This window comes from Mustelus asterias, unplaced genomic scaffold (genome assembly GCF_964213995.1).
Source record: "Mustelus asterias unplaced genomic scaffold, sMusAst1.hap1.1 HAP1_SCAFFOLD_581, whole genome shotgun sequence".
Classification (NCBI taxonomy): Eukaryota; Metazoa; Chordata; class Chondrichthyes; order Carcharhiniformes; family Triakidae; genus Mustelus; species Mustelus asterias.
In genome coordinates, this window is record NW_027590531.1 from 145441 (window position 1) to 172924 (window position 27484).

General features: G+C 47.9%; 1 protein-coding gene across 2 annotated transcripts in view; it reads left to right on the plus strand.

Moving 5' to 3' along the window:
• Positions 1-27484, plus strand: part of LOC144487075 (tektin-3-like) — a 78306-nt gene that overhangs the window by 29320 nt on the left and 21502 nt on the right. For both annotated transcript variants that reach the window (XM_078205134.1, XM_078205135.1), the window contains exons 6-7: positions 6576-6798; positions 24241-24395. In XM_078205134.1, coding sequence (XP_078061260.1) covers positions 6576-6798; positions 24241-24395 — 378 coding nt within the window. The remainder of the gene's footprint in view (positions 1-6575; positions 6799-24240; positions 24396-27484) is intronic.

The window sequence follows — 27484 nt, forward strand, 5'->3', positions numbered from 1 at the left end:
GATTTTGTCAAGAGAGATCTTCTCATCAAATACCCTTCCTGCCTGGTTCAATCATCTCTGCACCTGAACTTTCCTAGGACAATACCAGGACAGACATCCAAAAAGGGTTGATAACACTCTCAGCTACAGCTGTACAGAAGCGTTTCATGTTCCATTCAAAAGGATTTTAGTTTTCTGAGGAAGTATAATCCCACACGCTCCTCGGCCACCACATCCATAGAATTCCTACAGTGCAGAAGGAGGCCATTCAGCCCATCAAGTCTGCACCAACTCTCTGACAGAGTATTTTACCCAGGCCCTATCCCTTGCCCAATCCCTGTAACCCCACACATTTACCATGGCCAATCTACCTAACCCGCTCATCTTTGGAGTGTGAGAGGAAACTCGAGCACCCAAAGGAAACCCATGCAGACATGGAGGGAAGATGTAAACTTCACAGACAGTTACCCAAGGCTGGAATTGAACCCGGGTCCCTGGCACAGTGAGGCAGTAGTGCCAACCACTGTGCCACCATGCTGCCCCTTGTATTCTGTATTCTGTTGCCTCCAATTCAACTTATCATCTACTTTGATACCTAGATACTTGTAGTTAGTAACTACTTAATTAACTGGCATTTTCATAAAGTCTGCAACTAGTTCCTCCATCTTATTTTGTTCACATTAAGAGAATAGTTATGCACTAATTTACAAACTCCTTCTCCAAGTTCCTATAGTTTGTCTTTTGTGGGGTCGGTTTAGTTCAGTTGGCTGGATGGCTGGTTTGTGATGCAGAGCTACGGCAACAGCACGGGTTCAATTCCTGTACCAACTGAGGTTCTTCATGAAGGCCCTGCCTTCTCAACTTTGCCCCTCACCTGAGATGTGGTGATCCTCAGGTTAAATTGCCACCAGTCAGCTCTCTCCCTCAAAGAGGAGAATAACCTATAGTCATCTGGGACAAAATATAGTTATATGAAGTTTTTTGACTATAGTAATAGTGAGTGTGGTAGCCCTTTGAGAGGGGGGGAGGGGTGAGCCTTCGTGGGTCATGTAACACGACCATGCAACCCTGAGCCAATCGGGAGTGAAGGGTGAACCATCATCCCAGGGCTGGAGGACTTTAGTTGGAGTTAGGGTGTTTAGGAGTGGACCTGTATTAATTGTCCTATTGGACCCTTTGGTGGGTTTTTTCGGCTGCGCTCACCCCAGACCAGAAATCCCGTCCTGCCCGGTACGATTCCCATGGTAAGCGGGATGGGAAAACTCCCCCCTTTGTGTATGTATTTCTTGTTATTAACAAACCCTTTTAGTTAATCGTTTGTCGCGTTGAGTCATCTTGCGTTATTATCGTGAAGAATCTTGTTCACCGGCTGTGGTTATTAGGATATTAAAGATTGTCCTACCAATGATAACATGTTCTAGAATGTACAAGAGTATGTGAATTACTCTCATTTTCATAGAATCCCTACAGTGCAGAAGGAGGCCATTCGGCCCATCGAGTCTGCACCAACAACAATCCCACCCAGGCCCTATCCCCATAACCCCACATATTTGCCCCGCTAATCCCTCTAACCTATGCATCCTGGGACACTAAAGGGCAATTTAGCATGGCTAATCAACCTAACACACACATCTTTGGACTGTGGGAGGAAACCGGAGCACCTGGAGGAAACCCACGCAGACACGGGGAGAATGTGCAAACTCCACACCGACAGTGACCCAGCCGGCAATCGAACCCAGATCCCTGGAGCTGTGAGGGAGCAGTGCTAACCACAGCGCCATTGTGCCGCCCCACAACTTTAAGATGCATTTGTAACTAAATTCAATTGTGTGACTAGCTGAGCTTTATAGGTCTTGTAAGTCCTGGAACCGTCCAGCCAGGATTCCCATTGATGATTGTTACTCCTGCTGGGAGTCCTCATCCCTACGCATTGCCTCAGAGCCGCATGGTCTGTCGATGTTCCTTAAACCTCAGCATTGACCAGTCGACCAGCACTCGCTTCCCAAGACCACTCATAAAGAAAGGATTTGTGGAGGATGTACTGGGTGTCAGATGGTGCCTGTGCAAACATACTGAACTGGGTGGCAAGTGCAGTGGGGTCAGTACCTTCAGGGAAGGAGCAAAGGACATTAGTTAAAATTGGCAACAAAAAAATGAATAAACAAAATTGATTTTCTTGTTCATTCGTGGGACATGGGCATCGCTTCGCTGGCTGGCCAGCATTTATTTTCTATCCCTGGTTGCCCTTGGAGAGCAGTTGAGAGTCAACCACATTGCTGTGGCTCTGGAGTCACATGTAGGCCAGACCAGATTTCGCTCCCTAAAGGACATTAGTGAATCAGATGGGTTATTCCGACAATGGTTTCATGGTCATCAATAGACTCTTAATTCCCGATTTTTCTTTTTATCAAATGCACATTCCACCATTTGCCATGGCGGGATTAGAACCCGGATTTCTGGATTAATAGTCGACCGATAATACCACTAGGCCATCGCCTCTCTCTTGCATCTTCTGTGGAGTCTGTAGCACAATCTGAAAGCAGTGGTAATCCATCCACTGCTGACTGCATTGTTCTCTGTGTATATCTGATGCGATAGCTTGCTGGTTCCTACATGATTTGATTTGATTTATTATTGTCACATGTATTAGTATACAGTGAAAAGTATTGTTTCTTGGCGTGCTATACAGACAAAGCATACCATTCATAGAGAAGGAAACGAGAGAATGCAGAATGTAGTGTTACACTCATAGCTAGGGTGTAGGGAAAGATGAACTTAATGCAAGGGAAGTCCATTCAAAAGTCTGGCAGCAGCAAGGAAGAAGCTGTTCTTGAGTCGGTTGGTACATGACTTCATACTTTAGTATCTTTTTCCCGAGGGAAGGAGGTGGAAGAGAGAATGTCTGGGCTGTGTGGTGTCCTTAATTAGGCTGTCTTCTTTGCCGAGGCAGTGGGAAGTGTAGACAGAGTCAATGGGTGGGAGACTGGTTTGCGTGATGGATTGGGGTTCATTCACGACCTTTTGTAGTTTCTTGCGGTCTTGGGCAGAGCAGGAGCCATACCAAGCTGTGATACAACCAGAAAGAATGCTTTCTGTGGTGCATCTGTCAAGGTTGGTGAGAGTCGTAGCTGACATACCAAATTTCCTTAATTTTCTGAGAAAGTAGAGACCATGGTGGGCTTTCTTAACTATAGTTAAGCATGGGGGGACCAAGACTAGTTGTTGGTGATCTAGACACCTAAAAACTTGAAGCTCTCGACCCTTTCTACTTCGTCCCCGTTGATGTAGACAGGGGCATGTTCTTCTTTACGCTTCCTGCAGTCGATGACGATCTCCTTTGTTTTGTTGACATTGAGGGAGAGATTATTGTTGCTGCACCAGTTCACCAGATTCTCTATCTCCTTCCTGTACTCTGTCTTGTCATTGTTTGAGATCCAACCCACTACGGTGGTGTTGTCAGCAAACTTGAAAATGGAATTGGAGGGGAATTTGGCCACACAGTCATAAGTGTGTAAGGAGTATAATCGGGAGCTGAGAACACAGCCTTGTGGGGCACCGGTGTTGAGGATGACCGTGGAGGAGGTGTTGTTGCCGATCCTTACTGATTGTGGTCTGTGAGTTAGGAAGTTCAGGATCCAGTCACAGAGGGAGGTGCTGAGCCTCAGGCCACCGAATTTGGAGATGAGTTTCGTGGGAATAATGGTGTTGAGCTGTAGTCAATAAATAGGAGCCTGACTTAGGTATCCTTGTTATCTTGTTCCAGGGGTTGAGTGCAAGACCAGGGAGATGGCATTTGCTGTGGACCTGTTGCGGTGATAGGCAAACTGTAGTGGATCCAGGTAGTCCGGGAGGCTGGAATTGATTTGTGCCATGACTAACTTTTCGAAGCACTTCATAATGGTGGATGTCAGAGCCATCAGCCGATAGTCATTAAGGCACGCTACTTGGGTGAGGGATTCCACAGAAAATAAAGATGCATTTTTCTCTGGAATTTACCCTGGAGCAGTGCATTTGTATTCGGAAAGAGGAAAAAGGAAGGAATAAACTGAACCATGTTCTATCCGTCTGGTTCAGGTATTACAACCAGATAACTCTTTCCATCGGCTATGGCTTCTCTGCTCCAATAAAAACATTAGATCATTTGGCGCTGGAAGGAGCTGTGAGCAAACATACTATTTTGTTTTTTAAAAATCCAATTGTACAGTGGGTAGAATGGTTGTTTCTCCATTTGATGGTCTCAAACTGGCTTTCCATTGCTGATTGTCGAAGTGACTTTTTAATCATACATGCATGCGTTTTGTTAGTTCTGCAAACTGTAAACTGATTGTAGCCTTGGGTAAATTGCATGTTTACCTCTTGTCCAATGAGCTTGGCATTGTTATTGGCCGTGGAATAACCGTAGCCTTTGACTTCCCAGATGAAAGAATCAACAAGCATGTGGTGTCATGTTTTTGAAGATGAAACCACAGAGGGAATGCAATAACTTTTTTTACATATTTCCTGCCCCGAACATCATTTTCCAATCAAGAGCAGCTGGCTTGATCCTCAGACGTTTGGCAATGATATCCAGCATCAATATGTTGCTTAACTCGATAGCCATTCCACTCCTCTGCTGAAAGGAGTTGTGGAGTTCATGTTTACCTTCTAAAATGCTCAACATGTTCTGCTCCCAGTCTTTGCTGGTACACCAGAGGAAATACCAAGGGCTTTCTGTACAAGAGGAAATCAATCTGTTAACTTTTTCCATCCTTGCATCTTTTTTCTGTAAGTAAAACAATGAAGTGATCCTGCCAATAAGAGTACAATCCACTGCCTATTCTTCTAGTTTGGCTTAGTATGGAACAAACCACAAGAGGTAGATCCAAGTGTACTTGCACATCATTCTGTTACACAGGATGGGTTACAAAGAGGCTGTTTGGGCGAACACCCCTGCCTCCTTTCTAACATCCTGAACCACTAACTGTGGGTGTGGAGACGGGCGGTTTGCAAACTTACATTTCTTTCCCACTCAGCAAACAATATTTCCGTCTGCTACTGAGCCTGCTGATTCAAAGGTTCCAAGGCAGAAATAGTTTGAAGTGGCGCACTTCACTTCAACGCGTTTTGGTTGTTTGCAAAATACCAATTCCACTTGGTCATTTTCAGCCAAATACATGCAAAACGAGAAAGGGAAAACTTGCTAAATGATGAAATGGGCTTTATGGATATAACAGGTCATAATTCTGTGCAGATGTTGGAAATTTTAACGATGCCTCTTTTTCTAATCTTCCTCTTGAGTTCTCTGACCCACAGCACCACACAACCTCCGCCGTGGGTAGGGCAGCGAGGCAAGCCCCCAATCCACCCCTGGCCAGAACAAAAATTGAACCCTGTGCATTTGGCAATAATCTGTTCCACACCAGCCACCCAGCCAACTGGGTCTGAGTTGCTGTGGCAACATACAATTTTAAGAGCACGTTAACATTAAGGGCATTTAAATCGTCATTGGATAAACATATGGATGATATTGGAATAGTGTGGGTTAAATGGGCTTTATATTGGTTTCACAGGTCGGTGCAACATCGAGGGCCGAAGGGCCTGTACTGCGCTGTAATATTCTATGTTGTAGCCTGGAGCTATGGATAGTGATGGTAGAACCTCCAATTTCTTTCTGTCACATGGCTGACCAGGAATCTCACCTGCTCCTACTGCCTGCCATCAGTGTGTGTTTAAAGGATTTACAAGTTGATACTCAAGCTGTTTGGCTGAATTATGAATTATAGAATCCCTACAGTGCAGAAGGAGACCATTCGACCCATTGGGTCTGCAACGACTACAATCCCACCCAGGCTCTATCCCCGTAACCCCACATATTTGCCCTGCTCATCCCGTGACACAAGGGCCAATGTAACACGGCCAATCAACCTAACCCATACATCTTTGGACTGTCAGAGGAAACTGGAGCACCCGGAGGAAACCCACGCAGACATGAGGAGAACTTGCAGACTCCACTCAGACAGTGACCCGAGGCCGGAATTAGAACCCGGGTCCCTGGCGCTGTGAAGCAGCAGTGCTAAACATTGTGCCACCGTACCACCCCAAATACACTTACCCTAACCGGGAATCGAACCCAAGGAACAGATCTCCCTTGGCCATCGAGTCCTACTTGTGGGTGGCCCAGTGGATAGCACTGCTGCTTCGCAGTGCCCGGGACCTGGGTTCGATTCCCGGCTTGGGTCACTGTCTGTCTGGAGTTTGCACGTTCTCCCCATGTCTGCGTGGGTTTCCTCCGGGTGCTCCAGTTTCCTTCTACAGTCAAAGATGTGTGGGTCAGATTGATTGGCCATGCCACATTGGCCCTCGCGTCACGGGATGAGCAGGGCAAATATGTGGAGCTATGGGGATAGGGTCTGGGTGGGATTGTGGTCGGTGCAGACTCGATGGGCTGAATGGCCTCTTTCTGCACTGTAGGATTCTATGATTCTACTTGAAGCCAGAGCTCCAAGGCAGTGACACAACCGACTGCCACTAGACCTCCTCTTAATTTTCAGCGTGGTTTTAAATGATCAAACCTATGTTAATGTACTTATTATTGATCTATTCAAATATTTTGTTAGAATCTCGACTCCTGACTCCTGGTTAAAGTATACGGAAGACAACATTCTACGTTCACAGTGTGAGCGGGCTGCCTCAGCAAGACTGCGAGATGAGCTTGAAAAGCTTCTAGCTGCTACATCCGAGGAGCTGTGGAAACAGTTTAACAATGTCAATCTCGCATTTACACATCGCATCTTTGAAATTGGAGATGCCAAGAAAAAGCTACAGATGCACCTGTCCAAGGTAAGGCACTACACCTATAGGCAGCTTGCACACGAATCCATTTATCCCCCATCGCTACCGTCCCTGAGCAGAGAGGGCAAGACCTTCTTCCTAAATTGTTGCATCTGTTGTTACAATGGCGTTGGTTGGAGACTTCCAAGATTTTGCTTAAAGTTTTTTATTAGCGTCATAAGTAGGCTTACATTAACACTGCGATGAAATTACTGTGAAAATCGCCTAGTCGCCAGACTTCAGCGCCTGTTTGGGTACCCTGAGGGAGAATTTAGCATGGCCAATGCACCTAACCCGCACGTCTTTCAGACTGTAGGAGGGAACTGGAGCACCCGGAGAAAACCCACACAGGCACGGGGAGAACTTGCAGACTCTGCACAGACTGTGGCCCAAGCCGGGAATCGAACCCGGGTCCCTGGTGCTGTGAGGCAGCAGTGTCACCCTGGGAAGCCTGGTGACTGAGCAACAATGAAGGGCTGGTGGTATATGTCCAAGCCAGAATGTAACTTGGATGGGAATGGGTGAATGATGGTGTTTTCGCTACATGGCCGCTATTGTCCTCTTTGGTTGCAGAGATCATGAGGCTGGGAAGGTACTATTGTGGTAAGCTTGGTGAGTTGCTGCTGTACATCCTGTAGATAACATATGCTGTGATCCCAGTGAACTAATGGGAAAAGGGGAGGGGAATGGCATTTGTTAGCAGATACCGACTTGCTCTGTTCTGGATGGAATTGAGCTTCTCAAATCATAGAATCCCTACAGTGCAGGAGGAGGCCATTCGGCCCATCCAGTCTGCACCAACCGCAATCCCACCCAGGCTCTATACCCATAACCCCATGCATTTACCCTAACTAGTGCCCCTGACACTAAAGGGCAATTTAACATGGCCAATCCACTGTGCCACCATGCCATCCCAAGGGCGGGATTTTCTGGCCGCACTTGCCCCATGGCCGGAAGATCCTGTCCGTGGTCAACAGACCTTTACATGGTTCATGTCCCGCCCGCTACGATTCCTGTGGGATGGGAAATTTCCATCGAGACCCATCCCGTCAAGTGAAGCATTTCCCATTACACTCCTAACTTGAGTCTTAATTTTCTAACTTTAGCATAGCTGAATAGGTGACACAGTTTATGTGTCCTCTCTCTGTCACTTTGCAGTTAAGTATCACACCCGTGGTGATAAATGGCACAATTAACTAGGACACTTTCACCTTTCTCTTCTGGGATTTGAGCTCGGATATGATGAACATATTAGTGTAGGAATGCGATGATGCTGCTTGTTTTAAAATGGGCAGGCAACGCATCCACTATTGGGGCAGTGTACATGCAGAAATGCTGAGCTAAAATTTTGCTACCCACCATATTAGTATGGGTTCTTAAAACAGGTGCACTTTTACATATATAAGTAAAAAATAGTTTGCTTTGAGTAAGATAGCTGATATCAGGCCAGCTACATTCAGGGAACAATCTCTACATTTTTTTTATTCATTCATGGGATGTGGGCATCGCTGGCTGGGCCAGCATTTATTGCCCATCCCTGAGGGCACTTAAGAGTCGACCACTACACCACAGTCTCCCCAATGTGGTCTGACTTTTTTTTATTCGTTCACGGGACATGGGCATCGCTGGCTAGTCAGCATTTATTGTCCATCCCTAGTTGCCCTTGGAGGGCAGTTGAGAGTCAACCACATTGCTGTGGCTCTGGAATCACATGTAGGCCAGACCAGGTAAGGACAGTAGATTTCCTTCCCTAAAGGGCACTAGTGAACCAGATGGGCTTTTCTGACAATCAGCAATAGTTTCATAGTCATCAGTAGATTCTTAATTCCAGATTTTTTTTATTGAATTCAAATTCCGCCATCTGCCGTGACAGGATTCCAACTCGGGTCCCCAGAACATTAGCTGCGTTTCTGGATTAATGGTCTAGTGTGCAATACCACTCGGCCATCGCTGTCCTTAAAGTGACTTCTTAAAGACCACCATCAAAAAGATACGATTAAAAATATTACTTACTGATTGTAGATTCTGGAGGTGCAGGATTGATCCTCCTGGCTCCATACGAAAAACATGGGCTGCTGATGGTCACTGTCCTCCCCCTGGTAATCGCTGCCTTGACCCCGACTCTCAGAATCAGTCACCCCCGCACCAAATCACTCCATCGATCGCCATCCCAGTTAACCCCCCTCTCCCCACCCAATCTGATCATTCCCTCCTCTTGTAAACCATCCTTATGGAAAAGTGGTGTAAAGCAGGCTGTGGATTTGCAATGAGTTGGTTTGGCACAACTTCTGAAGAACATTTTCCATCCTGTTTGTATTTAGAAAATCCCCACTATCCATCCTGCCTTTCCTTCAAATCGCTTTCCTCGGTGCATTCCCTGTATTTGGTTCGGACAGGGTTCTTGTTGAGTGACCCCCACCGTTAGTTCTGACGAAGGGTCACCCGGACTCTATTCTCTCTCCACAGATGCTGTCAGACCTGCTGAGATTTTCCAGCATTTTCTGTTTCAGATTCCAGCGTCCGCAGTATTTTGCTTTTACTGCCATTATTTCTGTTTAAGACACTCACTTGTTAATGAGACTGAACGATTTTTAGATTGATTTGATTGTCCTGCTAAATTTAAGGATGCCTTTAGTTTGAATGTTGGCTGGTGAGCAGCAGGGAGGGTCCTTGCTCCTATACCTTTGCCAGTGAAAATGCTTTTTTTTTCTTTATCGGGAATACAGCTTAAACTAAACTCAAATCTGATTGTTTTAAAACCCAGATTCACTGCAAATGCAGACCCCTGTGCACCACCCCATTCATCTCAGCAAACCTGATGTCCTGAGAGCAACAATTTCCATTACTTTTATAAGAATGAGCTATTATTACTTAGTGCTACAAATTGAACTCTTGTCAGTATTTGTTTTTGGCATGAGTGAGCTTGTTGTAATCAGCTGTAACCGGTAAACCAAATCATAGGGAGGCAGTGGCGTAGTGGTATTGTCACTGGACTAGTAATCCAGTGACATAGGGTAATGTTCTGGGTTCAAATCCCACCATAGCAGATGGTTAAATTTGAATTCAATGTAAACATCTGAAATTAAAAGTCTAATGATGACCAGGAAACCATTGTCTATTATTGTAAAAACCCATCTGGTTCATAAATGTCCTTTAGGGAAGGAAATCTGGCCTACATGTGACTCCAGATCCACAGCAATGTGGTTGACTCCTAAATGCCTTCAGGGATGGGCAACTGGCCCAGCCAGCAATGGCCACATCCCATGAACTAATTAAAAAAAGAGATCCCCTCATATTCCTGCCATTCCAGGAATCAGCCTTGTAAACTTTTGGGGTAGCATGGTGGCACAGTGGTTAGCACTGTTGCCTCACGGCGGCAGGGGCCCGGGTTCAATTCCCGGCTTGGGTCACTGTCTGTGTGGAATTTGCACATTCTCCCCGTGTCTGCATGGGTTTCCTCCGGGTGCTCCGGTTTCCTCCCACAGTCCAAAGATATGCGGGTTAGGTGGATTGGCCACATTAAAATTGATCCCAGTGTCAGGGGATTAGCAGGGTATATATGTGGAGTTACGGGAATAGGGCATGGGTGGGATTGTTGTCAGTGCAGACTCGATGGGCCGAATGGGATTCTATAGAATCCCTACAGTGCAGAAGGAGGCCATCTGGCCCATCGAGTCTGCATCGGCTCTGCAACAGAGGATCCTACCCAGGCCCATTCCCGTAGCTCCACACATTTACTCCATTAATCCCCCTAACCTACACAGCTTGGGACACTAAGGGGCCATTTTGCCATGCCCAATTCACCTAACCTGCACATCTTTGGAGCGTGGGAGGAAACCGGAGCACCCGGAGGCAACCCACGCAGACACGGGGAAATGTACAAACTTCACACAGATAATCACCCGAGGCGGGAATCGAACCCAGGTCCCTGACACTGTGAAGCAGCAGTGCTAACCACTGTGCCACCGTGTACTCAGAAGGACTTTAGTGAACCAGATGGTTTTTTATGACATTCAACAATGGTTTCATGGTCATTATTAGACTTTCTAATTTGAGATTTCAATTGAAATCAGATTTCACCATCTGAATTAAATCTTGTTTTAAATGAAGATCAAAGAAGAAGAAAGACTTGCATTTATATAGCGCTTTTGACAACTATCACCAGTCTCAAAGTACGGCCAATTAAGTACTTTCAAAGTGTATTCTTTTCTATCATGTTGGAAACGCCATACGCACGCAGCAAGCTCCCACAAACAAGAACATGATGATAATCAGTTTTTTCAATGTTGATCGAGGAATGAAAATTGTACAGGACACCGTGGATAACTCTCCTACTGTTCTTCGAAATAGTGCCATGGGATCTTTTGCATCCAACTACATCAGCAGATAAGACCTCAGTTTAACATCTCCTCTGAGAGGTGGCACCACCAACGGTGCAGCACTCCCTCCGTACTGCAGTGGGGTGTCAATTTTGTTTTTCAGGACTCGGCCTGGAGTGGGACTTGAACCCAGAGGTGAAAGTGGTACCAACTGAGCCACAGCTGACACGTCCCAATCTATTGCGCATGTGCAGACCTCTGATGCTGCACATGCGCACTTTCAACAGCAGAAAGAGAGATGTCAGGCCCCTGCTGTTGCAGGCAGCCTCACAAACTCTCCACTCCCTCACCAAAATCACAGTGGCCCTTGGCAAAGTGCAAGCCGCACATACCCAAAATACAGCCCCCGCTGTCTCCCGCACTGCCCAGACTGATCACGTCTCCCTCCCCTCCCCCCCCCGACCGATTCGATCATGTTGCAGAGTGCCAGCGGGCCCCCCTGCCCACCCAGCCCCTCCATCCGATTGCATTTCAGAGAGGCAGTGGCCCCCCTCTCCCCCTCATCCAATTGCATTGCAGAATGGCAGCGGGCCCCCTTCCCCCCAATCGGGCTGCCCCTCATAGGCCCCACCCCCATAGGCCCTGCCCCTGTAGGTCCCATCTCCTGGTACTGCCCGGTGGACAGTGCTAAAGTGCCCAGTGGGCATTGCCCAGGTGCCAGGGTGGCACTGCCAAGCTGGCACTGCCCAAGGGGCCACCGCCCATTGCCTTTGGCCTTCCCGGGGAGCCACAATGGTTTCCGGTTCCACCGGCGAGGCCAACACGACTGTTCCCCGTTCATCGGGAGCGGGTGTTTTCCTCGCCGGAGGGAACCTCTCCTGGCGAGATCATAAAGGCAAAGCGAGCCCCGACAACTGAGCGCCGGGCTCGCTAAACACATGTAAATCAGTATTTAAATAAATTTGAATAAATTATTTTGCCTCTCACCCATTTTCAATGAGAGGCTGACCGTGCCGGGAATCCGGCTCCCGTAAAACCGCGACAGCCGAGAAATCGGGCGTGATCCTGATGTCTTGGCTCTCGCGCGATTTTTACTGCTTGCTCCTTCCATCTTTCTGTCTTCCACCTATTGCTCACCAGAGAATTAGAACATAGAACATTACAGCGCAGTACAGGCCCTTCGGCCCTCGATGTTGCGCCAACCAGTGGTACCAATCTAAAGCCTCTCTAATCTACACTATTCCAATATCATCCATATGTTTATCCAATAACCACTTGAACGCTCTCAACGTTGACGAGTCCACTACTGCTGCAGGCAGGGCATTCCACGCCCTTACTACTCTCTGAGTAAAGAACCTACCTCTAACATCTGTCCTATATCTCTCACCCCTCAATTTAAAGCTATGTCCCCTCATGCTAGCCAACACCATCCGAGGAAAAAGGCTCTCACTATCCACCCTATCTAATCCTCTGATCATCTTGTATGCCTCTATTAAGTCACCTCTTAACCTTCTTCTCTCTAACGAAAACAACCTCAAGCCCCTCAGCCTTTCCTCATACGATTTTCCCACCATACCAGGCAACATCCTGGTGAATCTCCTCTGCACCCTTTCCAACACTTCCACATCTTTCCTATAATACGGCGACCAGAACTGTACGCAATACTCCAAATGCGGCCGCACCAGAGTTTTGTACAGTTGCAGCATGACCTCCTGGCTCCGAAACTCAATCCCTCTACCAATAAAAGCTAACACACCGTACGCCTTCTTAACAACCCTATCAACCTGGGTGCCAACTTTCAGGGATCTATGCACCTGGACACCCAGATCCCTCTGTTCATCCACATTACCAAGTATCTTACCATTAGCCCAGTACTCTGTATTCCTGTTACTCCTTCCAAAGTGAATCACCTCACACTTTTCCGCATTAAACTCCATTTGCCACCTCTCAGCCCAGCTCTGCAGCTTATCTATGTCCCTCTGTAACCTGCCACTTCCCTCCGCACTGTCTACAACTCCGACTTTAGTGTCATCCGCAAATTTACTAATCCATCCTTCCACGCCCTCATCCAAGTCATTAATAAAAATGACAAACAGCAGTGGCCCCAAAACAGATCCTTGCGGTACACCACTAGTAACTGAACTCCAGGATGAATATTTCCCATCAACGACCACCCTTTGTTTTCTTACAGCTAGCCAATTCCTGATCCAAACCACTAAATCACCCTCAATCCCATGTGTCCGTATTTTCTGCAAAAGCTTACCATGGGGAACCTTGGTTGCCCGTAGAAATTCCAGGTACAAATCCTTGTCACCACCAGAGATCTGAATGCCAATTTGATTTGATTTATTATTGTGACATGTATTAGTATACAGTGAAAAGTATTGTTTCTTGCACGCCAGACAGATATGTCAAGAGAACTTTCAAGTTACAACTAATTTAAGTGTCCAGTTTCACCTTTTGGCACAGACCTTGAAATGACAATTATCAATCAACTCGTTGCCTGTTACATTTCCTGCCTGATTTTCAACTCTATGAATCAATGTCTGTCTGTGTGGAGTCTGCACATTTTCCCTGTGTCTGCGCGGGTTGCTTCTGGGTGCTCCAGTTACCCCCCCAGAGCCCAAAGATGTGCAGGTTAGGTGGAATTGGCCATGCTAAATTGCCCCTTAGTGTCCAAAAGATGTGCGAGTGGGTTAGGATCAATGCATGGGGTTATGGGGATAGGGTGGGGGTGTGGGCCCAGGTAGGGTGCCCTTTTGGAGAGCCGGGCAGACTGAATGGGCCAAATGGCCTCCTTCTGCACTGTAGGGATTCTAAGAACTGAAAATTATTTCTGTGATCCAGCAGCAGGTTGGCTGGCTGGAAGATGCAGTATAAAGACTGTCATTTCTTACTTTGCAATGCAAATGAGGAGGGGTGTGGCCAGTGTAACATTCATAAGGCTTCCAAGGGTGCGGCAGCGTTCGATCCCTTCGATGCCAAAAACCTGATTAGCGACTTTCTGCTTTTGGACATGTTTATTCTGGGAGAAGGGAAAGGTGCTGAAGGCGGTTAAAAGCCTTTCAGCCGGTTTCATCTCACCTCTCCTAGAACGCTACTCATTCATCAACAGCTTTTAAATATGTGGGCTCAGATCACAGACAATGGGGGAGATTTCTGCCCCTGTTTACAGGGGCGGGATGGGGGAGAGGAAGGAGATTTGAGCGGGAAACCCAAACACCTTTTACTCCAGCAGGGTTTCCCTACTCGATAACCACACCCCCCCTCCCACCCCCTCGCCCCCGGCCAGTGACGTAACGGGGATCCTGACTTTAAAAGTTGGGATCTCCATTCGTATCTAATTGGGGTTGCACATTAGGCGTTTATGCCTGCTTTCGCCCCCCCACTGTCCATTCCCATGGCGATGTCGATCAGGACAGGTTCCCCACCCTGTGCACCTGCTGGACGGTACCTTCCAGTGATTCACAGGGGGCTGGGGATCATGCTAGGGCAGCACCATGGGGCATGCGGGGGGCAGTGCCGGAGAGGCGCGGGGGTGAATTCGGGTGGGGGAGGTGCTGGGGGTCCTATGGTCATTGCAGGGGGGATTGGTTCTGTGGTGGGGATGGATTTCTGTTGGCGGGGTTGGTGGAGTGGTCTGTGTCTTGGGTATGGGGGGAAAGGTTTCAGTGGGACATTTCTACTTTCGGTCAGGACTCTCCATGAGGGGTGGTGGGGAGATCGGGTGGGGGTGGGGCGGGGGGGTAGAGATGGGGACAGATGGCTGACCCGGGGAGGTCCAGGAGCCCAGCGATCAAGGGAAGGGTGTGTGTGTCGGAAGGCCAGTGACAGTAAAGTTAAAGTTTATTTATTAGTTACAAGTAAGGCTTACATTAACACTGCAACGAAGTTACTGTGAAATTCCCCTAGTCGCCACGCTTTGGTGCCTGTTCGGGTCAATGCACCCTAACCAGTACGTCTTTCAGACAGTGGGAGGAAACCGGAGCACCCGGAGGAAACCCACACAGACTTTTGGAGAACGTGCAAACTCCACACAGTCAGTGGCCCAAGCTGGGAATCAAACCCAGGTCCCTGGCACTGTGAGGCAGCAGTGCTAACCACTGTGCCACCGGGCTACCCATGATGGGGGGTGTTGCGAGGCTGGCCAGTATTCCAGCTGGCCAGCGATCTGGAGGCTGGCAATGGGGGGCCACTGTGCATGTGCTAATCTTGGCGCATGTGCAGTGGCCCGCTCAGCGCTATGCTGCTGGGAATAGGCCCCGCCCCCAGATTTCCGGAGGGAAACACGCCAGGGATGCACAGAGTCAGAGATTTATTCTGGAAGTCACACTAAAAAAAAAACGCTGGGATTTACTCCCATTTTCCCGCACGTTGGTAGCTTAGAATTTGTTTGGGAGAATCCCGGTCAGTGTATGACTAGCTGCTGACTGGAAGTAAAAATATGAGTAAAAATCAAAACATTCAAAGAAAAGAGGGAAAAAAGGAACAGGGATGGTGATGTGAAAGAGTTAAACTCAATATTGAGCCTGGAAGGTTGTAAAGTGCTTAACTGAAAGATGAGATGCTGTTCCTTAGATTTACATTGAGATTCACTGGAACAGGTGCAGCTTTGACAAAGGGTCGACTGGACTCGAAACGTCAGCTCTTTTCTCTCCTTACAGATGCTGCCAGACCTGCTGAGATTTTCCAGCGTTTTCCCTTTTGGTTTCAGATTCCCAGCATCTGCAGTAATTTGCTTTCATCCAGTGCAGCAGGGCAAGGATGGTGAGATCAGTATGTGTGCAAGAGATTTCATTACACTGCCTGAGCTGTTGCTAATATAATCTAATGACTGGAAACAAGTCGGGAGCTGTATTGATTTGATTTTGATTTGATTTGATTTATTATTATCACATGTATTTGCATACAGTGAAAAGTATTGTTTCAATACAGACAAAGCACACCATTCATAGAGAAGGAAAGGAGAGAGTGCAGAATGTCGTGTTACAGTCATAGCTAGGGTGTAGAGAAAGATCAACTTAATGCGAGGTTGGTCCATTCAGAAGTCTGATGGCAGCAGGGCAGAAGCTGTTCTTGCTGGAATATCAGAAGAATGGAGGGGCAGTGAAAAGTAAATACTGGCTTGTGGTTTAGGGTCCAGTGGCTGTTTACCGCAGAATGCCAGAACAGTCCACTGTATCCATAATTTGCCATCTAGTTTTAGCTGTAATACAATTAAAATTACCCATAGAGAGGACACAGTGTGTTTAAAAGTATGGCCGTTCCCACAGTGGGTGGGTGTTCAGCTATGCCAGCTTACCATCCAGGTAACAACGTTGAAAATTACCTACAGCCACTCTTTGTGGTGGCATTAATCCCCCCCCTTACCCAGCAACCGAATGCCCACGCACACATTTCCCATCAGATTGCTGTTCGTCTCTTTAAACTTGGCAACGTTTGAATTGAATGTGCAGTTTACACACAGAAGAACAGCCTGTACCTGGCCACAGGCCAGCGGCGCTGGAACTAACTTAGCAGCAGTCCATAACTGTGTCAATTCAGCTACCTTAAATCAAAATCTAAATGAGACACTTGTTACAGACGCAATGGAGCTGCCGTTAACTGACCTGTTACTGGCAATGTGCCGGAAACACAAATAGGGGGAGCTGCCAACTTGAAGGTACTTCATCCCATTTTCATCCAAATTGCCAGCCACAAGTAGGTGCAACTGAGGGGAGGAAAACTGGCATCAGAGTTTTACTCAAGTCTAGCCGCAACTTAGCAGCAGGCAGCTTTCCTGAAGATGGGTCTGTTTATACTTATTAGAAAAGAAAGCAATTCTGGCCTCGGGTGACCGTCTGTGTGGAGTCTGCACATTTTCCCCGTGTCTGCGTGGGTTTCCTCCGGGTGCTCCGGTTTCTTCCCACAGTCCAAAGATGTGCAGGTTAGCTGGTTTGCCCCTTAGTGTTCCAAGGTGTGTAGGTTAGGGGCATAGCGGGGTAAATACGTGGGGTTATGGGGACAGGGCCTGGATAAGTTGCTCTGTCAGGGAGTCGGTGCAGACTCGAAGGGTCGAATGGCCTCCTTCTGCACTGTAGGGATTCTGTGAACAACTTATATTTATAGAGCACCTTTAACGTAATAAACTGCCCCAAGGAAATTCACAGGAGCAGTAACAAAGCAAATATGACACCAAGCCTCTTAAGGAGATATTAGGTCAAATGGTCAAAAGTTCGTTCATAGAGGTAGGTTTTAAGCAGTGTCTTAAAGGGGGAAGTGAGCTCGAGAGGCACCGAGGTGCAGAGAAAGAATTCCAGAGCTGGGGACCGAGGCAACTGAAGGCACGGCCACCACTGGAGGAGAAATTAAAATCAGGTATGCACAAGAGGCCAGAATTCGAGGAGCACAGATATCTCAGGGGGTTATGGAGTTGGAGGATATTCCAGATATCATCATAGAATCCCCACACAATGCAGAAGGAGGCCATTCAGCCCATCAAGTCAACAATCCCACTCATGCCCTATCTCCGTAACTCCATGTAATCCCCCTGACACTGAGGGGCAATCCCACCCAGACCTGTTCCCTGTAACCCCAAGGATTTACCCTGCTAATTCCCCTAACCTTGGGACACCAAGGGGCAATTTAGCACGGCCAATGCACCTAACCTGCACATCTTTGGAGTGTGGGAGGAAACCGGAGCACCCGGAGGAAACCCACGCAGACATAGGGAGAATGTGCAAATTCCACACAGACAGTGACCCGAGGCCGGAATTGAACCTGGGTCCCTGGCGCTGTGAGGCAGCAGTGCTAACCACTGTGCCACCGTGCGCTAGGAGGGAGGTCAGGAGGGAGAAGGCTGTGGAGGAATTCAAAAACAAGCACTAGCTAGATCGTGGAATAATCATTTGTTTTAATTTGATTTATTATTGTCATATGTATTTGTATACAGTGAAAAGTATTGTTTCTTGCATGTTCTACAGACAAAGCACATCGTACATAGAGAAGGAAAGTGCAGAATGTAATGTTTAATAGAATCCCTACAGTGCAGAAGGAGGTCATTGGGTCTGCACCGATTCTCCCCCAGAGCATCTCATCCAGACCCACCCCCTACCCTATCCTGCAACCCCACACAGCTATCCCGCTAATCCCCCTAACCTGCACATCTCTGAACATCAGAGGCAATTTAGCATGGCCAATTCATCTAACCTGCACATCTTTGGATTGTGGGAGGAAACCGGAGCACCCGGAAGAGACCCATTCAGACATGGGGAGAAGGTGCAAACTTCACACAGCGGGTAGAATTTTCCTATCCCACCCGTCACGGGAATTGTAGCGTTGATCTCGGGTGGGGTTTTCTGGCCTTGGGGCGAGCGCGGCTGGGAAATCCTGCCCAGATAGTCATCCAAGGCCGGAATTGAACCTGGGTCCCTGGCGCTTTGAGGCATCAATGCTAACCACTGTGCCACCATGCCAGAATTCTCTAACTGATTTGTGGTTTACCTTGTCTAGTAAAAGCAGCCAAATAAACAGTCACAGTCAGACCGCATTTAAAGTTTGCAAAATTATTTGGGGCATGGATAGAATGGACAGCCAGAGTCTTTTTCCCAGAGTGGAAATGTCAATTATTAGGGGACATAGGTTTAAGGTAAAAGGGGGAAAGTTTAAAGGAGATGTGAGAGGCAAGTTTTTTACACAGATGCAATAGCAACATTTGAGAGGCATCTTGATATGAAACAAAGATGGTTCACCAGGATGTTGCCTGGTCTCAAGGGTGTTGGCTATGAGGGGAGGTTCAATAAACTAGGATTGTTTTCACTGGAAAGATGGGGGCTGAGGGAAACCTGATAGAAGACTACAAAATAATGAGAGGCATAGACAGGATGAATATGGTCAGAGACATCTTCCAGGGTGGAAGTGTCAGTTACAAGGGGGGCACAGGTTCAAGGTGAGAGGGGGAAAGTTTAAGGGAGATGTGCGGGGGACGTTTTTCATGCAGAAAAGAGTGGTGGGTGCCTGGAATGCACTGCCAGAGGAGGTGGTGGAAGCAGGCACATTAACAACATTTAAGAGGCATCTGGATGGGTACATGAATAGGAAGGGAATAGAGGGATACGGACCGAGTAAAGGCAGGAGATTTCTTTTTAGTTTAGTTAGGGCATCATGATCAGCACGGGCTTGGAGGGCCGAAGGGCCTGTTCCTGTGCTGTACTTTTCTTTGTTGTTTGTTCTTTTAAAAGGCAGAGAATCGAGGGATACGGACCGCGTAGAGACAAAAGGTTTAGTTTAGAAAGATGTCATGTATTGGCGCAGGCCTGGTTGGCCGAAGGGCCTGTTTTTGTGCTGCACTGTTCGTAGAATCCCTACAGCGCAGAAGACCATTCAGCCCATCGGGTTTGCCACCCAGGCCTTTTCCCTGTAACCACACATATTTACCTTGCTAGTCCCCCTGACACTAAGGGGCAATTTAGCATGGCCAATCCACCTAACCCGCACATTTTTGGACAGTGGGAGGAAACCGGAGCACCCGGAGGAAACCCACGCGGACATGGGGAGAATGTACAAACTCCACACGAACAGTGACCCAAGCCGGGAATCGAATCTGGGTCTCTGGCGCTGTGAGGCAGCAGTGCTAACCATTGTGCCACCCCTGTTCTTTGTTCTCTTTGTTCTTTACTTAAAGGATAGCACAGAGGAATTAGGCTCTGCTATGGAGAAACTGTTCAGCGTAGAGAACTAAATTTCACATACATAGATAAGTTTGCTAATTAAAAATCAGAACTTGATAACTTCAAGTATCAAAAGACTCCATGAAGTACTGTGAAAAATGCCTGGAGCAGGAGAAGGAATTGCTGATAAATCAGAACAGTTAGAATCATAGAATCCCTATAGTGCGGAAGGAGGCCGTTCAGCCCATCGAGCCTGCACTGACCACAATCCCACCCAGGCCCTATTCCCGTAACCCCACATATTTATCCTGCTAATCCTCTGACACTAAGGTTAATTTAGCATGGCCAATCCACCTAACCCGCACATCTTTGGCATGTGGGAGGAAACCGGAGCACCCGGAGGAAACTCACGCAGACACGGGGAGAAAGTGCAGACTCCACACAGATAGTGCCTCGAGGCTGGAATTGAACCCGGGTCCCTGGCGCTGTGAGGCAGCAGTGCTAACCACTGTGCCACCGTGCCGAATGCAGTTGGTCAAATGCAAAATTAACAAGCAAAACCGATGAAATGCTGGAACTTGGGAAAAAAGAAATGAAATTCTTGAACTTTGATCCGATCTGAAGAAAATGAATGGTGTGACGCTCAGCATGGAAGAGCAAATTGGGACTTTAAAAGCAGATAAGGAAAATTCTGAGGAACAGACTGAGGAGGTAATGAGTCAATTGGAAGAGTCTAAGGAGCCAGGGAAGAAATGAACTGAACATTAAGGTGAAGTTGTTAAGCTTGTTTTAGGATCCTGCAGATAACTCTGAAGCAAAGACAACTCATCGGAGGAGTTGAAGAGCTGAATGAAAAGATTAATCATCTTGATGAAGAGCTGGAAATTTGAGAGAGGAAACAAATAGTTGGCTAAAATTGTGGAATGAGTGGAAATGAAGGTTCTATTTTTGAAACACCAACTTCCAGGAAGAACATGGTGGACCCCATGGCCAAGTAAAACACAGGTCCGCTCTACAAATGAACAGAGTGAACATTCCCCCTGGATGGAATGGGTTAAACCCATGGTACCTGATCACAGAAGACGGAGAGTTGACAGAGGAAAACATCACAACAAAGAGCGCAAGGGATGAGCCAGGTGTTGAAAGCTGAGTATTTGAAGCAGCAAGTACGACAATTTCAATTCTCAACCAACACAGTTAGCCCAACGCACCTGGGACTGTCACTCCTGTGAATATTTTTTAAAATTTGTTCATGGGACATGGGCATCGCTGGCTGGGCCAGCATTTATTGCCCATCCCTAGTTGCCCGAGGGCAGTTGACAGTCAACCACATTGCTGTGGTTCTGGAGTCACATGTATGCCAGGCCGGGTAAGGGCGGCAGATTTCCTTCCCTAAAGGACATTCATGAACCAGATGGGTTTTTCCAACAATCAACAATGGTTTCATGGTCATCGGTAGATTCTTAATTCCAGATATTTTTTATTGAATTCAAATTCCACCATCTGCTGTAGCGGGATTCTAACCCGGGAACATTTAGCTGAGTTTTTGGATGAATAGTCCAGTGATAATACCAGTAGGCCATTACCTTCCCCAAGGGAACAAGATCTGGAAGAGTCATAAAGTCCCCAGACTGTCTGAAATTGTAAAGTCAATGACTTGGGAGAAGGGGTAGAATGGAAATGCTATGTGGTAAATATATTTGGGTAAGATCTTGGGGTGGGGTGGAGGAGGTGTAGTATATGGGTGTTTGGTTTAGTAAGGATTAATGCGGAACTGGGGAAATAGTACCGTCCACATTATAATCATAGAATCCCTACAGTGCAAAAAGCCATTCGGCCCATTGAGTCTGCACCAGCAACAATCCTACCTAGGCACTATCCCCGTAATCCCACATATTTACCCCACTAATCCCTCTAACCTACGCATCCCGGGACAGTAAGGGGCAATTTAGCACAGCCATTGCACTTAACCCACACATCGTTGGACTATGGGAGGAAACCAGAGCATCGGAGGAAATCCATGCAGACATGGGGAGAACATGCAGACTCCACACAGACAGTGACCCAAGCCGAGAATCAAATCTGGGTCCCTGGGTCCCATCGCCCACCCATCGCCGGTCGTGTAACCCCCCCCCCCCCCCTCCCACGTCCCAATCACTGGCCCCCCCCCGATGTGTCAGGCCCGCCTCGATACCCTGGAGGTGGGGTGGGGGGACCAATCGCCCCCCCTCAGCGGGCTGACTCAACCCCCCCCCCACCAGCGGGCTGATTCAACCCCCATCCCGATGGCCAGACTGCAGAATGGCATCGGGACCCCCCCTCCCCCAACCAATCACCCCCCCAGAGTTAGCAGTGCTAACCATTAGACAGTTTCATGACAGGAGATTGTGTACAGAGAGAGAGGCTGAGGAATGTCGGCATGAAGATAGCACCTAGATGCAGAAGATGCCATTCAGCCCATCGTTTCAGATGGACTATACCGTGAAGATATGTGAATAGTTGTGTGTTAAGAATGAACAGTTTATGTTTAACCACACAGGCCACTGGACCTTTTCAGGAAGACACCAAATAACTTTACAGCAGTAAATTCCAAAATGTAGCAACAGGACCTGCTTATTTGCGATGTTAGATCAGACAAAATATTGGTCAGCAAGTAACTGCCTGAAATAGTGCAAGGGATGTTTGTGTGGGATGAAGATATGGTCGAGATTCCTTGGCCTCCCAGCCGTGTGTTTCCCGGTGGTGGAAGGCACGGTGCTGTCCACTGGCAGCGGGGTTCTCTTATTTCCACTCCGTGCCGCTATGCTGGCAGGGCCATGCTGCTGCCAGGACCAGAGAATCCCGCCGCATGAACAGCCAGAGAATTCCATTGTCTTGGTTTAACACCTCATCCCGAAGATGGCGGGGACGATTCTGCCAAAAAACCCTAAGTGTCGAATTGGCGTGAAAACTGGAATAAATCCCGCTGGTTTTTCAGCGAGAGTTTCAAAAAGAATCTCCCACACTCTGAGCACTGGCATGAATCACGCTAAAAACCAGGGGGGGGGTGAGGCCTATTCCCGCTGGAGAGGCCGGCAGCGTAGCGCTGAGTGAGCCACTGTGCATGTGCTTATCTGTCAGTACCGAGATTGGCGCATGCATAGTGGCCCCGCACTGCCAGCCATCCCGATCACTGGCCAACCCTGCGGCCCACCCATCGCCGGTTGTGTAACCCCCCCCCCCCCCCGGGCCCGCCTCGATACCCTGGAGGTGGGGTGGGAGGGACTAATCCCCCCCCCCCCCCCCCCCAAGCGGGCTGACCCAACCCCTCCCCCCCCAAGTGGGCTGACCCAACCCCCATCCCGATGGCCAGACTGCAGAATGGCATCGGGACCCCCCTCCCTCAACCAATCACCCCCCAGAGGCCCCACCCCCACCAGGTCCTGTCCCCATTAGGCCCCGCCCCCTTGGCCTTGCTCTCTGTCCGATGGGCAGTGCCAAGGTGTCCCTTCGGCATTGGCACTTTGCCACTTGGGCAGTGCCAGGGGGCCCGGGCTGGCAATGCCAAGGTGACAATGCCCACGGGGGCACTCCCTGATGCCTGACCCTCTGAAGGACCTCGAATGCCCTCCCTTTGCTCTAGCGGGGTTGGGCCACCAGCTCCCTGCAAATACTCCTGGTGGGCGGTGCTAGCAGGCCCGGAGATTTCAGTCCCGGAGATTTCTAGCGCGGAGCTGACGGCGTTGGAAATCTGGTTGCCGGAGACACGCGAAGGCCATGGGGCACAGCGGGGAGCCCGCATAACGGCCTCCACTAGAGTTTCCCAGCCCTCTGCACTACAAAAGCAGCGCAGCAGGCTGGAAGAATCACCCCTGGCATCCTGGCAGTACAGAACTCACTGCACTGAAATGTCAGGCGGCACGGTAGCACAGTGGTTAGCACTGCTGCCTCACAGCTCCAGGGTCCTGGGTTCGATTCCCGGCTCGGGTCACTGTCTGTGTGGAGTTTGCACATTCTCCTCGTGTCTGCGCGGGTTTCCTCCGGGTGCTCCGGTTTCCTCCCACAGTCCAAAGATGTGCGGGTTAGGTTGATTGGCCGGGTTAAAAATTGTCCCTTAGAGTCCTGAGATGCGTAGGTTAGAGGGATTAGCGGGTAAATATGTGGGAGGAGGGCCTGGGTGGGATTGTGGTCGGTGCAGACTCGATGGGCCGAATGGCCTCCTTCTGCACTGTAGGGTTTCTATGATTCTAGATTTTTGCCCCTGGATTGGAACTTGAATCTCTGGCCTTCTGACTCAAGGGGCAAGAGTTCTAACATCTTAAGTTTGCGAGCATGTGGAAATAAAGAAAACAGATGTGGAAATGGAGTCAGCGGCTGTTTCACCCATTCTCCCCGCCCCGTGATTCATCTTGGAGATCGGATAGGCCAATAATTTGTTTCTGGCTGAGGTATTTTAGGGAGTAGCTTTTGATAGAATTATACATAACATCTGTTTTGCTCTGAAGGTTCTACAAGAAATATTCCAAACGGAATGCACCATCGAGGAGCTGAAGATGGCCATACGGCAAAAGGAAGCTCCCATGAAGGTTGCGCAGACCCGTCTGGAGGAGAGAATCAAGAGGCCCAACATGGAGTTGGTTTGTGATCAGCCTCAGCACCGGTGAGTGACGTGTGGCTCCCACTCGCATTGTGTCTGTTGCCCATTATATTTTGCAGGATCTATGATTAAACATTGTTGTATTCATGATGACCTATTTTTGTCATTAGCCAACCAAGGACGGACGCAATCAGGAACCATTTTAAAACTGACCATGTGCCCAAAAGAACTTGGCCGTGTGGCCTCCCTTTCAGCTCCTGTACGTGTGTATGTTTCACATCTTTCCATTCGGATCTTCCCAATTTCTCACCATCTCAACTTTAGCATTCCATGTGATAATATTTTGGCCGGGATATCTTTCTTCATCTTTGAGAGGCTTCCGTTCTCAGTAATGACGTCTCTTTTACATTATTCTCAGCCTCACATGGTCTGCTATTCCATCTCCTTATTGTGGCTCTCTACCTTTCCAGATCCTACTACCATTTAGTGTGCCAAAAGTAGCAGCCTCTGATTCTGTGCATTATTACTCTTTGTTCCTGTTTTTCTTTGTAGTTTATAGACCACTTGTGCACTTTTTTTTATTCATTCGTGGGACATCGGCGTCGCTGGCTGGCCAGCATTTATTACCCCACCCTAGTCGCCCTTGAACTGAGTGGCTTGCTCGGCCATTTCAGAGGGCAGTTGAGAGTCAACCACATTGCCGTGGCTCTGAAGTCACATGTAGGCCAGACCAGGTAAGGACAGCAGATTTCCTTCGGTTTGCAGGTACAGCAGGTAATTAAGAAGGCAAATGGAATTTTGTCCTTCATTGCTAGAGGGATGGAGTTTAAAAACAGGGAGGTTATGTTGCAGCTGTATAAGGTGCTGGTGAGGTCACACCTGGAGTACTATGTACAGTTTTGGTCTCCTTACTTGAGAAAGGATATACTGGCAGTGGAGGGGGTGCAGAGGAGATTCACTAGGTTGATTCCAGAGTTGAGAGCGTTGGCTTATGAGGAGAGGCTGAGTAGACTGGGACGATACTCAGTGGAATTCAGAAGAATGAGGGGGCATCTTATAGAAACATATAAGATTATATATAGGATAAAAGGGCGGCATGGACAAGTTGGGCTGAAGGACCTGTTTCCATGCTGTAAACCTCTATTATGAAGGGAATAGATAAGATAGAAGCAGGGAAGTTGTTTCCACTGATGGCTGAAACTAGAACTAGGGGGCATGGCCTCAAAATAAGGGAGAACAGATTTAGGTCTGAGTTGAGGAGGAACTTCTCCACCCAAAGGGTTGTGAATCTGTGGAATTCCCTGCCCAGTGAAGCAGTTGAGGCTCACACCATTGAATGTTTTTTAAGGATAGATAAATCTTTGAACAGTAAAGGAATTAAGGGTTATGGTGAGCGGGTGGGTAAATGGAGCTGAATCCACAAAAAGATCAGCCATGATCTTATTGAATGGTGGAGCAGGCTCGTGGGGCCAGAGGCCTACTCCTGCTCCTAGTTCTTAGTGAACCAGATGTGTTTTTCCGACAATTGACAATGGTTTCATGGCTTAAAAGCTTCAGTTGTCCCGGACACTAGGGTTCCAACCAAAATCCTGCTCCAGATTAAATCATAGATCATAGAAACCCTACAGTGCAGAAGGAGGCCATTCGGCCCATCGAGTCTGCACCGACCACAATCCCGCCCAGGCCCTACCCCCACATATTTACCCGCTAATCCCCCTAACCTACACATCCCAGGACTCTAAGGGGCAATTTTTAACCTGGCCAATCAACCTAACCCGCACATCTTTGGACTGTGGGAGGAAACCGGAGCACCCGGAGGAAACCCACGCAGACACGAGGAGAATGTGCAAACTCCACACAGACAGTGACCCGAGCCGGGAATCGAACCCGGGACCCTGGAGCTGTGAAACAGCAGTGCTAACCACTGTGCTACCGTGCCGCCCAAAATGTTAAATGATGATATGCATCAAAAATAGTGTGCTTTACAACACAGTAGACACACTTTCCCCCTGGATTGATATGAAAACTGTGAGTTCTTTAACGTTCAATCTTTTTACAAGATATCTTGCCCAAATGTCCTTGTCCCACTCTCGGGATAAAGTTCCATCTTCCCATCATGGCTGGTAATCTGGTGGAGCATGATTGGCTGCCAGGTATAAGAAGCACCCAATTTAGTTTCTAACCAGTCTGTCCAGTGATTTCCTTTCCTCTGCTGAAGATTGAGGTGCATTCAAATTCCTTCGTTCATTGTGTACTGTTTAAATACAGCAACGCATAGTTCATGAAATACAACTATCCTTTTATGTTCTGCAAAGGGCACTGGCCTGTTTGGTTTCCATTTAATTGTGTTACTTAGAGTCATAGAGGTTTACAGCATGGAAATAGGCCCTTCGGCCCAACTTGTCCATGCCACTCTTTTTTTTATCACTAAGCTAGCCCCGATTGCCCGTATTTGGCCCATATCCCTCTATACCCATCTTACCCATGTAACTGTCTAAATGCTTTTAAAAGACAAAATTGTACTCGCCTCTACTACTACCTCTGGCAACTTGTTCCAGACACTCACCACCCTCTGTCTGAAAAAAGTGCCCCTCTGGACCCTTTTGTATCTCTCCCTTCTCACCTTAAACCTATGCCCTCTAGTTTTAGACTCCCCTACATTTGGGAAAAGATGTTGACTATCTAACTGATCTATGCCCCTCATTATTTTATAGACCTCTATAAATTCACCCCTCAGCCTTCTACGCTCCAAAGAAAAGAGTTCCTGTCTATCCAGCCTCTCCTTATAACTCAAACCATCAAGTCCCAGTAGAATCCTAGCAAATTTTTATGCATTTTTCTAAAGTACTTTCTAGAGCCAGAAAGAATATTCACATATCAATTTATACACCTTGTTGTGAAGAATTATCCTCTTCTGCCCAAACTTTGGGAGGAGTCAGTTTTATAGTTGGTTTGCTTTTGATAGTAATTGAGACCGTTTATTTGTCAAGAGAAGCAATTCCCTCATTCGCCCAATTCGGAAAAACAACATGTCCTCAAAAATCATAGAGGGTAAATTAACCCAAAGTGCCAATGAATTTTACTTCGTGTCGGCAGAGCTCATGCCCGCTGGTGTTTCCAGCCAAACAGCGAAGGCCTTTGAACCATAGAAC